This window comes from Hippopotamus amphibius, chromosome 1, assembly GCF_030028045.1.
Source record: "Hippopotamus amphibius kiboko isolate mHipAmp2 chromosome 1, mHipAmp2.hap2, whole genome shotgun sequence".
NCBI lineage: Eukaryota > Metazoa > Chordata > Mammalia > Artiodactyla > Hippopotamidae > Hippopotamus > Hippopotamus amphibius.
The window spans coordinates 103,009,188-103,024,121 of NC_080186.1; the positions used below are offsets into that span (position 1 = coordinate 103,009,188).

General features: G+C 33.1%; 1 protein-coding gene across 5 annotated transcripts in view; it reads left to right on the top strand.

Moving 5' to 3' along the window:
• MAN1A2 (mannosidase alpha class 1A member 2) overlaps positions 1-14,934 on the top strand; it is a 144,749-nt gene that overhangs the window by 101,388 nt on the left and 28,427 nt on the right. For all 5 annotated transcript variants that reach the window (XM_057720485.1, XM_057720502.1, XM_057720522.1 and 2 more), the window contains 3 exons: positions 4,582-4,697; positions 8,854-9,073; positions 13,693-13,865. In XM_057720485.1, the coding sequence (XP_057576468.1) occupies positions 4,582-4,697; positions 8,854-9,073; positions 13,693-13,865 (509 nt within the window). The remainder of the gene's footprint in view (positions 1-4,581; positions 4,698-8,853; positions 9,074-13,692; positions 13,866-14,934) is intronic.

Genomic DNA, 14,934 nt, shown 5'->3' on the forward strand with positions numbered 1-14,934 from the left:
GTGAGAATGTAAAATGGTGTACCCACTGTGAAAAACAGTTTGGTGGTTTCATAAAAAGTTAAACAGAATTCTGTATGATCCAGCAGTTCAACTCCTTAGGTGTATACCCAAAAGATTTGAAAGCAAGGACTCAAACAGATACTTGTATGCCAGTGTTCACAACATTATTCGTGATACCCAAAGGTAGAAACAGCCAAAGTGTCCAACAGATGAATAAACAAAATGTGATATATACATACAATGGAATATTATTTAGCTGTAAAAAGGAATGAAGTTCTTATACATGCTACAACACAGATGAACCTTGAAAATATTATGCTAAAATGAAAAATGCCAGTTGCAAAAGGACAAATATTGTATAATTCTAGTTATACCAAATAGCTAGTGTAGTCAAATTTATAGAGGCAGAAAGTGTACTGGAGGTTACCAGGGGCTTGGGTGAGATGGGAATGGAAAATTATTGCTTAATAGGTGCAGAGTTTCTGTTCCGGGTGATGAAAAAGTTTTGAAAATAATGACAATGTTTGTACCCCATTGTGAATGTAATCAGTGCCACTGAATGGTAATAGTAATGCCACTTAAAAAATGGTAAAAATGGCAATGTTCATATTATATGTATATATTTTACCACAATAAAAAATTGCAGTAAAAAACAATTCTTTCATTCATACTTGTTTTTTCCCACAAAACAAATCCAGATTACTTCTTTAGAGTATGTTCACTCTCAGCAGTTATTAATTTTGAGAATGTTATAAAAAGAGCTAGATTCACTGGTTGTTTTGGCAAGAGGTCTTTAAAATTCTAGGGGAGCTACCCTGATATCCCTTTAGCAGCTGCAGTCCTTTTAAATTGTTCAATTTGTTCCTTTTAGTGTTTCTGTATATTTCATATCAGCTTCTGAAAAGTATATCAAATTCCATTATTATCTTTGAGCAGTATACATCTGTCATAACTATAAATAGTCTGCAAAACAAACAGTGAATTGAACTGAAATTTAACAATTCAGCTTTGGCTAACTGTATTATAATTAGAGTAATGATAATGTCTGTGACATGCACATAGCAATCACAGAGAATAATTATGGTAATTACCTTCAGGAAAAGTACTTGGCAACAGATATAAAAGAATAGCGTAAGCAACCTAGATTTAAAGGCACATCATTAATATCTTTTTTTTTACTTGATTTTTTCACTAGTTTTCTAAGTACTACTTAGCCTATGCCATTTCATGATTTAAGTGAAGAAAATATGGGAAATTTATCATTACTGATTCATTAAATTTTATACGACTGACTTAAAAATTGTGAAAAAAATAAGACTGGATATCATATTTGGAGTTAGAAGACTAATCCAGGCTTTCCTGCTTAATAATTTAGATAAGTTATTTAACCTCATGCCTTTGTTTCTTCATCTGTTCTAATTGTATTTATTTTAATAAGACATTTATGTGGGTCATATTTATGAGATAATAAATATATTTGAAAATATATCATAAACTATAACACATGATACAAATATTAGTTTTTATTCTAGAATTTCCTGTAAGAACACTTCAAGAATTAGTTTCTTAGAAACGTGCCATTAACTTCATGACATGCTAAGACAGATAATATGAACCATTGGTATTTAGTAGTACTTTATAATGTGTTATCAACTTCTAAATTTCAAAAGGACCTTGGAGTGACATGGTTCGTCAGATTTGACACCTAGGCAATCATGGTTCAGTGGTTCACATAAGAAAGTCAGACTACCGGGTGATAAATTCCATAGTTAACCAAGGATCTCAGACCTCTGCTTTGAATTTAATTATGAAGCGTATAAACTTCCACTGGAACAACAGTCTAGAAGATCTGGAGAGAGCCTGTCAGGCAGGACTGGGACTACATCCTATAACCTAAGTAACCTGTAACTAAATCTGTAAACCCTGGCAGTAATTAACATCTAAAAATCATTTCCCCTAAACCATGATACCAAAGACTTTTGCCTTTCTCATCCTTTTCTCGTTATTTCACCTGCTTTCGTTTTGTTGTTTTCTTTTCCTGCTCATTTGTTAGTCCTTTGATGTAAAACATATGCAGAAATATATATGTGAGACCAAAGTGCAAAATTTAAAATTTTCCTACATGTTATTTTAATGACTTTTACAAGTGTCATGCTCCAGAGTACCATTTGTGTCCTTTGATCACTTCATGCATTCTCTCTGAGTGAACTCCACCATGGCTCAAATACATTTTTATAAATCCCGGTTTTTTAACTCCCAGCGGTATACCCCCAACTTATCTCTCTCTGGATTTCCACATCTTTGTTATATCCATTTAGATCCAACTAGTCCCTCAAATTCAACATGCCCAAGATTCGCACTCCTTTCACTTTAACCCATCTCCCCCTCCAGTGTTCCCAGTTTCAGTGAAGAGCACCACTGGTCACTCATTTGCCCCAGTAAGAAATCTAGACGTCATCCATGATTTCTCTTCCTTCATTATTTCAGTAAGCACCTGATAGGTATCAAACCAAAAGAGTGTGGAGGAATCAAGAAAGATTAGATTATTTTAAGAGGTTAGCAGTCAGCATGGCAATAGGAAGTAGTTTCAGTTGAAGGGTAGACGTTAAAGAGGAGGATTCCCGCAGAGGAAGCAGAAGTGGTTAGTGTCCAGAGCTAGGTGGAGTGTAGAGAGTAGAGGAGGAACATTGCTTCCTCTTTCACAGGCGGAGGGAACAGATAGATTGATACATGGGGGTACAGAACGTTGAAGGATACATTTTGGGAGCCAATGATCTGTATTGTTTCTGTAAATTCAAAGGCTTGGTTGCTCAGAGTAAGGAAGGAGGTAGAGCTGTAGAGGTCTTTTTTTTTTTTTTTTTTTTTTGATAGGCAAGAAGTAGATTTATAAACATAGGATGCTTGTGAGGGATGCAAGTGGGCAGGCAGAGATACTCTGTAGAGGTCTTTTAAGAAGAGATTTCAAAAATCTGGTTTAGGGAATGGGAAAGAGCACGAATCACGGGGTCATAGAAGAGTTGACAACCAATGCTGAGATGAAAATCGTGAATCTGGGGATAACAGCAGGGTAGACTGACAGGTGGGTTTATATTTTACTGTTTGGGTGCAATAGGTGAACCGTGGAGCGAGGATCCTGAATGGCTGGACAGGAGGATCACCTGTTGCTTCCTTTCCTATCCTGCCCAGATTGAATAGGATCCAAACCAGTGTGAGAATACTTGAGTACCTTTAGTCTTCTGTGTTATCTGTATGCAAATCCCAGTACTTGTATCAATTCATCTACAGAGTCAGCTGAGCATAGCTGATGCAAACCGTCAGTAATAGAGGTTACAGTCATGATAAATTTATAGTTTCCAGTTATAACCAGATCACCAGTACTCCTTACAATTCTAACTTTGATCAGTTTGCTTTCTTATTCTTTACTCTCCTTAAGTCTTCTGTATGAACCTCCTATCCATCCTCATCTCTCTTTTGACCGTTTCTTTGTTTTCAATTTCCTGGGCAATTTTAATTTCGGTATGTCTTTAGTAAAAAGTATTTACATAGATTAAGAAAATAAAATTTTTTTAAATTGCCATGTGAGAGTCTCAGTTTATTTTAAAAGTTAAACAAATTTGTTGATGTTACTGATAGGTTTGGACTGATTCCAGATATCCTTTTTATTTTGTTTACCTGCTTTCGTAAAAACAGTTTTAAGGTAAAGTTGACATACAATAAACTGTACATGTTTAAAGTATACAATTTGATAAGCTTTAAAATAAGTATACACTTATGAAAACTATCACTATAATCAAAATAATGAACATATCACCCCAAAAGATTTCCTCACACCCCTTATGATTTTTTCCTTACTCCCTTCCTCAAGCAACCACTGATCTGCTTTCTGTCGTTATAGATAGGTTTGTATTTTATACAACTTTATATAAATGCAGTCCTTTATAGGTACTCTTTATTTTTGTCTGACTTCTTTCACTCAGCATAATTATTTAGAGATTCATCCATGTTGTGTATATCAGTAGTTCTGAGTACGATTCCACTTTGTGGAACACCACGATTTGTTTATCCATTCACCTGTTGATGGACATCTAGGTCATTTCACTTTTGGGCTGTTACAAATAAAGTTTTATGAACATTCATACACAAGCCTTCGAGAGTGGACGTATGTTCTTCCTTCTCATGAGTAAATATCCAAGAGTGAAATGTTTGTATCATATGGTAGGTGTGTATGTTTATCTTTTTAAGAAACTGCCAAATTGTTTTTCAAAGTGGATGTACCATTTTACATTCCCATCAGTAGTGTTCTTCCACATACTCACCAGTACTTGAAAAACACTACTAAATATGTGAAATACCATATCCAGGAGGAAAAGATTTTCTAGGAAATTGTATACATATTTGAGGAGAGTGATTATGGTATACTCCTACTGGATTAAATTTGAAGTATGTTGGAAATACAGCTTGTCGATATGATGTTTAAATTTTTAATCTATAATGTAGTCATCGTAATTAAAAAACATTATTTTTTGTCCTCTGTCTTCTCTTTCTTCCACCTCCATCCTTCTCTTTTCTCTTTTGTTGCAGATCATACATCAGTTGGCGGGCTAGGAGACAGTTTTTATGAGTACTTACTAAAAGCATGGTTGATGTCAGATAAAACAGACCATGAGGCCAGAAAAATGTATGATGATGCTATTGAGGTAATTATTATCAGAACATTTACCTATTTAACATATCAAATATATAATGTATTTGATAGAAATTGATGAACATCCTGTACATATTTTATTATATATATTCACTGAGAGTTTGTTAGTATTTTAATATAATAGTCATATATTAAGTTTTTCTTTATTACGGCACTTTAAAGAAATTGTTGAAGAACTTAGTGTAGCATATTTATATATAAAATCTATCTTAATTGCTTGTAGCTGTTTTCTACAGAGACTGGAAAAGCTGACTTCACATGCTTTTCCATGAACATTTCTTTGTTTTTTTTAAGAACTTTTATTGAGATACAGTTAACATACAATAAACTGCATATATTTAGTGTACAATTTAGTATTTTTTTTTCTTATTAGTAATGTATATATGGCAATCCCCATCTCCCAATTTGGATCTTTAAATTTTAAAGTTATTTTCCCCAAAGTAATATTTATGTGTATGACATTGGAATATTCAAGTTTTTAGCATATACTATAGATAGGATGGACAGTGATTTATATACAAGTCCTAGCCCCTTGGCTGCACCATAAAACATTTCTTTTTTGAAATGACCCATTAAACCTACACATTGAGGTTTACACCTTATGGGTAAATAATAAGGACAAAACACTTACAGTACTTTTTATGTGCCAGGCAGTGTTCCGACCCCTTTTACATATATGAAATCATTTACTCTTCTCTACCATTTTACACACGAGGACCTTAAGGTGTAGAGAGGTTAAGTAACTTGCTAAAGGTTGCATAGCTTAGTTAGTGATGGAGCCTGGAACTGAATAGTCTAGATCCAAAGCCTGTGCTCTAAACCACTATTCTATATTGTTTTATATTTATATAACCTCGTATCACAGTGTTGTGACAGTTTGAAATTGGAGCAAGTTTCATTCTTGGAAATACTGTATGTGCTATTTCCAAGTGGAAACTGTGAAATAGAAAAATGATTTAATCACTTTGTAAATTATTTGCTTTTTGATCTAGTGTAAACCTATATCCCTTTAATAATGTAATCACTTTTTAAAAGTTGTGTATGTTGTACATAACACCATTCTGACTCAAGTCAGTGATCCATACTCAAAGTTACAGTTGTTTTACGTTAAACCAAGGATCTTATTACCCGTTTATGTCCTTACTTTTTAAGGAACTAATCCCTATAATTGTTTATAAAAATGCACAGGAGTTGAGCTAGTCGACTAGTGTCATTATAGTGCTTTGCCCATTATAGGCATTCAGTAAATGTTCTTGAAGGAGTGCGTTGACTAAGAAATTGAACTGAATTAATGTGTAATCAGGAATCTCCACTTTAGTATGTAACTTCTAAAATTCTTTATAAAGACATACATTTTGAAAAGCTGGAGAATTTTATTCTGTCATTAAACTTTAAACATAGAAACTTTTATGATGCAAGAAAAGTCATTATCTGGGAAGAATTTAATATATTTAGAATCAAAGTGTTGAAAATAGCCACGCTTAGTCATTCCCACTAGACTGTAGGTTCCTTGAAGACAGACTAATTTGCTTATTGTTGTCTAGCATGACCTGAAACAATAAGTATTCAATAAGTATTTGATAAGTGAATGACTATATTTACTATTTTTATTTTTGAGAAAGTGTGACGTGTTATATACCATGTAATCATTTTTTCTTCATAGTTTGCTGCTTTCTTGTAATATTTTGAATCTAAAACCATCTTCTCTTATTTTGCATAATGTTTCCTAAAGGAAAAAGAACATGATATTTGTCATTGCTTTTTAAATCATATATACTTTGAAAAGCATGATACCTGTTTTGAAAGTTAATCTCATAAATTAAAATTATTTTCCATGAATCATCTGCTATAAAAGTTATGTGTCCTAAAAATCTTTCTATATTTGTTTTCTGTGTCCTGGTTTTATTAGTTCTTAAGTCTAAAATGGGCACCTACTAAGTATATTTAAATAACCAGTTGATTAACTTGCATTTTGTGATATGTATGCAGTTTTTACAGTGTTAATTATCTTCAATGACTATTACTTCTGTTAGGAGGCAGAGTATATGCAAATTGTGAAATAAATAACATATGGTATGCATGGAAGAGAAAGGAATGATTATGAATTTTAAGATCCATTGTAATTTGAGATGTCATTTTTTAAATTTGTCTTCTGAACTAATGTATTTAAATTATTCCATCCTCATCTTACCATCCTCTATGCTTACAGATACCCATATCCCTGGTTCCTACATCTTAGATTTCTTTTTAAAAATTATGTAGTTATGGGTTTTATATTCTGATCAAGTTTATATTTAGTCTTTATTTAAAATAATGAAGAAAAATTGTACCTTTTTAAAGGTCCTTTTGGCACAAGGAAGTAATGCCACTACTTCTGAGGATTTGTTTAACACTTTTTAATAGAAGAGCTATAATATTACTCTTAACTGCCATTCAGAAGTTTGACATTTTATATAAGTTGAACTCTTAGATATTTGTCATGATTTTAGAGAAGGGAGTCAGACAAGAAATTCCAGGTGTACGTGAATTGTTGGTAAAAAGTTCTATCTTTACCCACCTTCTACTTTAATCCCAATAGGTCAGTGGGGATATGTTTGGATATCTTTTGCTTATAACATAGTAATATTTATATTTTGATGAACAGAAATAACAAAGTGACAAATATTACACAAAGATTGAGAATCTAAACTATGGATATTGTCCTGTAGGCATTTTATTGAGTGCCTTACGTATGGAAAACATGCTTGATGCCATGAAGTCCACAAAGATGAAAAACATTGTCCCTGTACTCAAAAAACTAATGTTTTCATTTGTGCTTCAGAGTACTATGGTTAAAATAAAACAACAGTAAACATTTATAATCCAGTGGTAGTCTCTTATTACTTTGCTTATCAGCTACCCCTTCTTCCTCTAACAGGTCAAATACAATTATCAAAGAGTACCATTTACTTATAAAATGACTTATTAATTGAACAGTCGTTGAATGCATAATACACTTAACAGGGTTTGTGGAGTGTAAGGTAGTGAATAAGGCATAGTCCTTGTGTTTCTGTAAAACAAACATTATTGTGATAAAGCATAGAGAATAAATTTTTTGAAATCTGATTGTTATTGAGCCTGTCAGAGAAGAGCCCACAATAAAAGTGAGTTATCTTACTGCTTTTTATTGTCAGAGAAGTATAGTATTTAATCATACATAATTTCTGCCAAAGAGAACTGAATTAATGCAATTCCTTATACTTTTTACAAAGAAGTACCTATAAAGGTAGAGAATTAATCTTTAGCCCCTCTCAACAAAGTCTAAGAACAGGGTCCAAAGGAGCAAAGCTCTTAAACTTTTTCATTTTTAAAGTTAAATGTGATTGTTTTAAAATTAAATATAACTTCGTGTTATATTCAGGTTTAATATAAAATATTTATCTTGCTATGCCCACTCCTTTGAGAAAAGTTGCTATTTCAGAAGAAGTAAAACTCACGTTTTAGGAGGATGGATAAAATTGACTTTATCACATGGCCTCTCTGAACCATGGCACAGCCTCCAAAACAAATGCCTAAGTTTGTGAAGTAAGGGACTAAGGAGTTAAGTTTGGACTTTCAACTATTTTTCTAAGTTTTATAACATATAAAGTATCTCACCTGTCAAGCCTTTTTAAAATACTTTGACAAGATGTATAGTTACGTGAAAAAGAAACCATTTAGACTAATTATCAAAATCACATTTTTCTGATTAACTTGGGGGTTATTCTTCCTATTCATTTTTTGTTGTATGAAATAGAAACTAAATCGGCAGAGCTTCTGGGTTATAACTTGTCATCCTGACCTCAATTGACTGATTATTATGAATTTCATTTAGAGCAAGAAGAAAAAATCTATAATATGAGTAGTGTTATGTTGAAAGGCAACCTTGAGGCCATTCTCCTCTCTCCCACCTTGTCTCATTACAGTAGTGATTGGGATATTTGTTCAAGATTATGTGTACCTTGATTGCTCACTCCCAAACTTAATTATTGTAAATCACATCTTCCAGTTTGCGAAAGTTACTGCTTTGTAGAATATCACATTACCAAGCTTTTGTGTGAGAAGGATGTAGTAAGTTTGAATACTAATACTTTGCCTCTAAAATTTTGAATATCTGCTCTTTCTTATAGGCTATAGAAAAACATCTTATTAGGAAATCTCGTGGAGGTCTTACCTTTATTGGAGAATGGAAGAATGGGCACTTGGAAAAGAAGATGGGGCATTTGGCCTGCTTTGCTGGGGGAATGTTTGTACTAGGAGCAGATGGTTCCGGAATGGATAAAGCTGGACATTATTTAGAGCTCGGAGCGGAAATTGCACGTACATGTCATGAGTCATATGACAGAACAGGTAAAAATATTAATAATGCTAATTACTTAGTCCAAAATAATTTCTAAGATAAAAACATGTCCAGAAATTAGAAGGGAAATATATAGGCACTTTTCACTTCAAAATAACTTATTCTAACATAGTAAATCATTTTCTTAAAAACTTGAATTTTAATTCTGAAAATGTGTTCCTGCATCATTTTTTAAATTATTATTCTGAATTCTGTTTTTGTTAATAAAGATTTTGAAGAAGTTGTTTTAAAGACAATAGGTAGGGCTTTTAGGGATGTGTGGGATAACTATTTATTTTAATAGAGAAGAATCCATTTCAGCCATTTATTTCAGCTTCTATAAAATCAGTTGCTTAAAAGAATACAGAGTTGATTTAGATTACATGCCTTGCCTATCCTTTTGTGAAAATAGGAATAATCAAAAGATATTAGTTATTTTGGATGTATAATTGGTATCTAGATAACTAGTAGGCAAATATGTGATATTTCTGGGCTTCAGTGTCCTTACCTAAAAAAAATGAGATGATTCTCAGTTTTACAGGTGACAAAAATTGGTTCCTGGGGGTGAAAAATATCTTTATATAAAGCACGTATATACATATAACCATAGATAGATAAACTATATATTTGTTAATAAAATTTCATGGGAGGAGAAGGCAATTAGGTTTAAATAAAAGCTGAAGAATAGGGTTGAGAATCACTGGACTAGATCTTCCAAGTTTTTCTCTAGCTTTAAAAATATATGTTTCTATGTGAAATAATGGATGAGTTCCCTGAAAAACTAAAAACTAGGAATTTCTGATTTGCCGTGGTATGCCCCATGGTATGCCTGAAAAGATTACTGTTTGATTTGTATCCTATATTTTCACGTCTTTCACTGTTTTTACTTGTCTTTAATCTCACCTTAGATCCTTTAGTTAAAAAGTACAATTTTAGTTTTGCTTGCTTCTCACCCTTACATCTTCTGCTATATTTTCTTACAGCTGTGCTATAATTTTTGGCTACCTCATTTAAAAATATATTCACTTCTTAGCAGTTATTTGGGCTAAATTTATACAATAATTATTGCCTTGGGATTTCACTTCAATTTGTTGGAGTTATAATTAACATTATTTCAAAATCTTGTATTCTTCATATATTCCACTTACTGATAAGCATGGCCTGCTGCTTAATATTTAGCTGGATTTGTAGGAAACATTGCTGAATCTTTTCATGAAACCGAGCAGTAAATTAGTGGTAGTTAAACATTATTATATCTACATAGGAAGCTAGATTGATACATTGTTTTAGTTTATTCTGAGGTACAATGCAAAATTAATACCAAACCAGATCTTAGACTTTCAAAATATAGTGCTTTCTTGATTTGGGATTCTAGACTTAAAAAAAAAAAAATTGCTGAACATCATTAAAATAATGACTGTTATATAACTTAGTTTACTTCATATCCCAATTGGATAAAACCTTCCTTAGACCATGTGCTGTCATATTTGGGGGAAAAATTTAATCTGTTTCGATACATATAACATGTCCAATGGACAAAACATCCATTGAACATGGAGTAATGGACATATTTTAAGAGTTTCTACAAGTGTTTTTTCCTTAACAGAAGTTAGTAGGAGGGGAGGATACAGGAAAATAGTTGGTCTTCCCTTAATATTAGCCCATTCAAACTGTATTCAGATTGCCTGTCCCAGAATATTCCTCATACTTTTTAGCTTTCGTTGAGTTTCTTTTGTTGACTTCAGTGTACTTATTTTTCTGTCTCTACAGATTCTACCTATTTTGGAGGATTCATATGAATTTTTTTTTCCCATGACTTTACAAACTAATCTGTGTCTTCTTTTAAAATTATCTTTTATTGTCTTACAATTGACTTTTATCACATTTGATATTTAATTTCAATTTTTTTCATTTGTGCATGTCTCTTTCCTTCATCTACATTGTATGATTTTTGCATCCTCTAGAATTCTTTTTACCTAGGCACTAAATTATTTATGATTTTGACTCAATTTTTACTTGTTGGATAAGTTATTTTCCTTGTTGGATAAGTTATTTTCCTTTTAGAAATGATATAGCGAATGTAAGTGGGAAATTTAAGTCAGGGAATAGAAATTAAGTGCAAGCAACAGTGTAAAGCAATTATATTCCAATAAAGAGCTTTAAAAAAAAGATTCATGCAAACGGAGGGAAAGGAAAGATGGTGACCTCTCTGGGGTGTTTGGGAGGAAGGCATTTGAATCAGGTGGGGAAATGGAGAGGAGGGGAGGGCTGGAAATACCAACTGGAAGAATAAATAGCACATACCGGCAGTGAGGTGGAAAAGCAGAACCCATGACAGACATGCAGGTTGGAGTGAGGAAGAAGGGGGTGGTGGAAAAAAAAAAAAAAAGAAATTAAGTGCAAGGTAGAATGTTGTGAAATTACTTTTTTACAATATTGCTTAGACAAAAGAGCACCTAAGAAATAATGCCCTCAGAAACATGAAAGCAACGATTTGACAAAAATAATGAATATGGCATAAATATATTAGGCTTGTGTGTTTTTTACTCACCAACTCCTCACAGAACAAATATGTTCCCTTTATCATATGTTTTATTTGTGAAGTTATGAATGACCAGTCGGTGAAATAAAAATTTTAGTAAGAAGTCTAATAGTTCCATGCAGCCAATTTCTGCTTCAGTTCAAGTGATAATATCATTATAATTACAGAAGTTATTATCTCATTTAAAGTTAGCCTTAAGATTAACATTTGAAAACTCCATATGATCACTTAACACTCATAGTCTTTGAGAAAAGAAAAACAAGAAATCCAGACAAAATGACTTATCTAACTATTTATTGGATTACCACCATCTTGGTGGTTATGATGTTTGACTTTTATTATTTTTAAAATATTTATTAAATGACAGATATTTTTGATCATATGCCAGACCTTGTCAATAAGCTGAGTAGAGGTTTTCTTAGGAAATATTGATAACTTCTTGGTTAGTCCTAACCTCAGATCCCATTGAGGAGGTGTCAGAGCTGCACGAGCACACATAAAGTTTTGCATGTAATTTCAGAGGCTTCTTGAACACAACATTCTCTCCCTCTTCCAAAGCCTACCATAGAGTTCATGATCCTCAGGTTAACACCCTGCTTAAGTTCTGCTTTAGTTCTCCAAGACTTAGCAGGAAATAAACTGTGGTTTTTAACTCTTCTGGATCCCACGTCTTGCTTTTAATAGAGCTATCTACCATCACTACAGTGGTTTTGGTTTTGTGTTTTTTCTTGGGGGTGGGGAGAGGTATGAAATGCTTTATTTTCACCTCCTTTGAATAGTGATTATTTGGAGTTTGTGGTGTTAGCCGTGTAATGGTAATATTTAGCTGCTGCAACACATGTCGTGCCAACAACTATGGCATGATTTTGTTTATGATATAGTTCCCGTATAGCCAGCTTTTCTGAGAGAATATAAAAGTGTCCAACATTTCTTGAAAGAGATAAGAGACTTTGAAACTATTTGCCACTGGTACAAACTAGTAAGAAGAAAGAAAGATGGCAGCTAAGAGTGGTAATTGTGTGTGACTCCAGCATCCCAGTAAAAGGTGATTTTATATTGTCCAGGTTTAGGGTGCTGGGTGTGATTAGAAAGAGGTTCTTTTTTATTTTTTTAAGCTCTTTATTGGAGTATAATTGCTTTACACTGTTGTGCCAGTTTTTGCGGTACAACAAAGTGAATCAGCTGTATTTGTACATATATCCCCATATCCCTTCCCTCCCGCGACTCCTTCCCATTCTCCCTATCCAAGTCCTCTAAGTCATCACCCATCATCAAATTGATCTTAAAAAGCCTTTCATGTAATACAGTATTTCAGCCTGAATGGAAATCATATCATTTAAGGAATGTTATATAATGTTGAAATATATGTGTAATGGCCATGTTTTTTTTAATTTTTAATTTTTATCTAACTATAGTTGATTTACAATACTGTGTTAGTTTCAGGTGTTTATTCAAACTGACAAATGGGCAATTTACTGATGAAATTCTTATTAGCTGACATTTTGACCTCTTCCTAGCTGTATATACAGAGGCTATAGGAGAATAGAGATGATTTCTAAAACTGGTCTAAGTTTTAAAAAGTATTGTTTCTTACATACTGTGGTATGCTTTAAAAGGTTAGGGGCTAAGTAAATCTAATTCAAAATCTGAGCTCTAAAATGTTTTCTTATGTGTATGTGTTATATTAAAAGGACTTTTAAATTGTCTTGACTTTTTAAAAAATAATTCTGCACAACACAGTTACCTGTCTCATTTGATTTTGGACCAAAACAGAATACATGTAATGTGCCTATGTCTAGCTTGGCATTTGTTTCCAAAGGATCACTAGACTCTTGTCAGTTTAGTTAGATATAGCAGTATGTTGATGTATGTTGATGTTGAAATATTTTACGACAGAATAATAGGAATATTTATAGGAAAATCAAATGCAGGTCATTTAAAGTAACTGATTTTGCAAAACAGCAACAATAAAAAGAAAACAAACAACAAAAATTACTTTGTGTTGTATTCTTTCAGGGGAGGAAAAAACTTTGGCAAACAAACACAAATGGTTTATTGTGCTCATTTATTTCTTTTGTCATGTTACAGCATTAAAGCTAGGTCCTGAATCATTCAAGTTTGATGGTGCAGTAGAAGCTGTGGCAGTCCGGCAGGCTGAAAAGTATTACATCCTCCGTCCAGAAGTAATTGAAACCTATTGGTACCTGTGGCGATTCACTCACGATCCAAGATATAGGGAGTGGGGCTGGGAAGCAGCACTGGTGCGTAAGCCAGTATTTCATTTTATGTGCAAGAGTGTTAAATTAAGCCTCCTGTAGTGTCATGTATCCTCACCATGTGACCTTGTGTTCAGTAACTATAGGGCTGCCTTCATTTATTTGAAGAAAAATTCTGTTAGTTCGTTTCTTAAGCTGTAGAAGTAAACCTTAGAATCCAGTTCTCTATTAGAACTATTTTCCTCCTAGTATTCACTCATTACTCTTACTGAATAACTGAAGGAGTCATTTAAATGGCATTTATTCACTATGATTATAAAATTTCTATACTTGCCTATTAATGCTTAACCTCTGGGGAAAGAATAAAATCATTGTGAAATTGCCCAGATTCACAGCCTGGGTAGATTAACCCCCATTCACTTCAGCTTGTGTTCAGAGTATATCCTTAGTGGCACCATAAGAAGGATTTGTGAATTGTTAAAATTTTTCTGCACTGAAACACAAAACAACCCCAACACACACACACACACACACACACACACACACACACACACACACACACTCTTTCTCTCTCACTCTCTCTCTCTCTCTCTATATATATATATATGTGTGTGTATGTATATATATATTTGAAATGAGGAATTTTTAATGGTTAGGAAGTAAAGTAAGCAAATTGTTTACTCATAAAATGCTAGCTTTTCAGAGAATTCCATTGTCATCAGTACCTGGGAGGAAGAAAAATCATTAGAGTTTTCATGAAAGTATAGCTTATCACTGGGAGTGAGGGCTCTTTTATTCTCTGAGACACACTAAGTGTGATAAACAGTACTAATGATGATGGATATTCATATTCAGGTTGTTTAGCTTAAACTTGCAGTCTAAATAGAATGAGGACATATTCTAGGTGAGACAAGTAGTGTTAGTAAATTGCTCAGACAAAGATATGTTTTTAGGCAGAATATAGACCAATTTTGTGTAAAAAGGTTTCACAGGGGCAATGGAGAGAGAGAGAGAAGTCTGGAGCTGTTATGTGGATGGCCTTACATGCCACATCAAGGCATGAATACTTTACTCAGTGCTTCAGGAATAAAACACGCTTACATACTTTTTATCA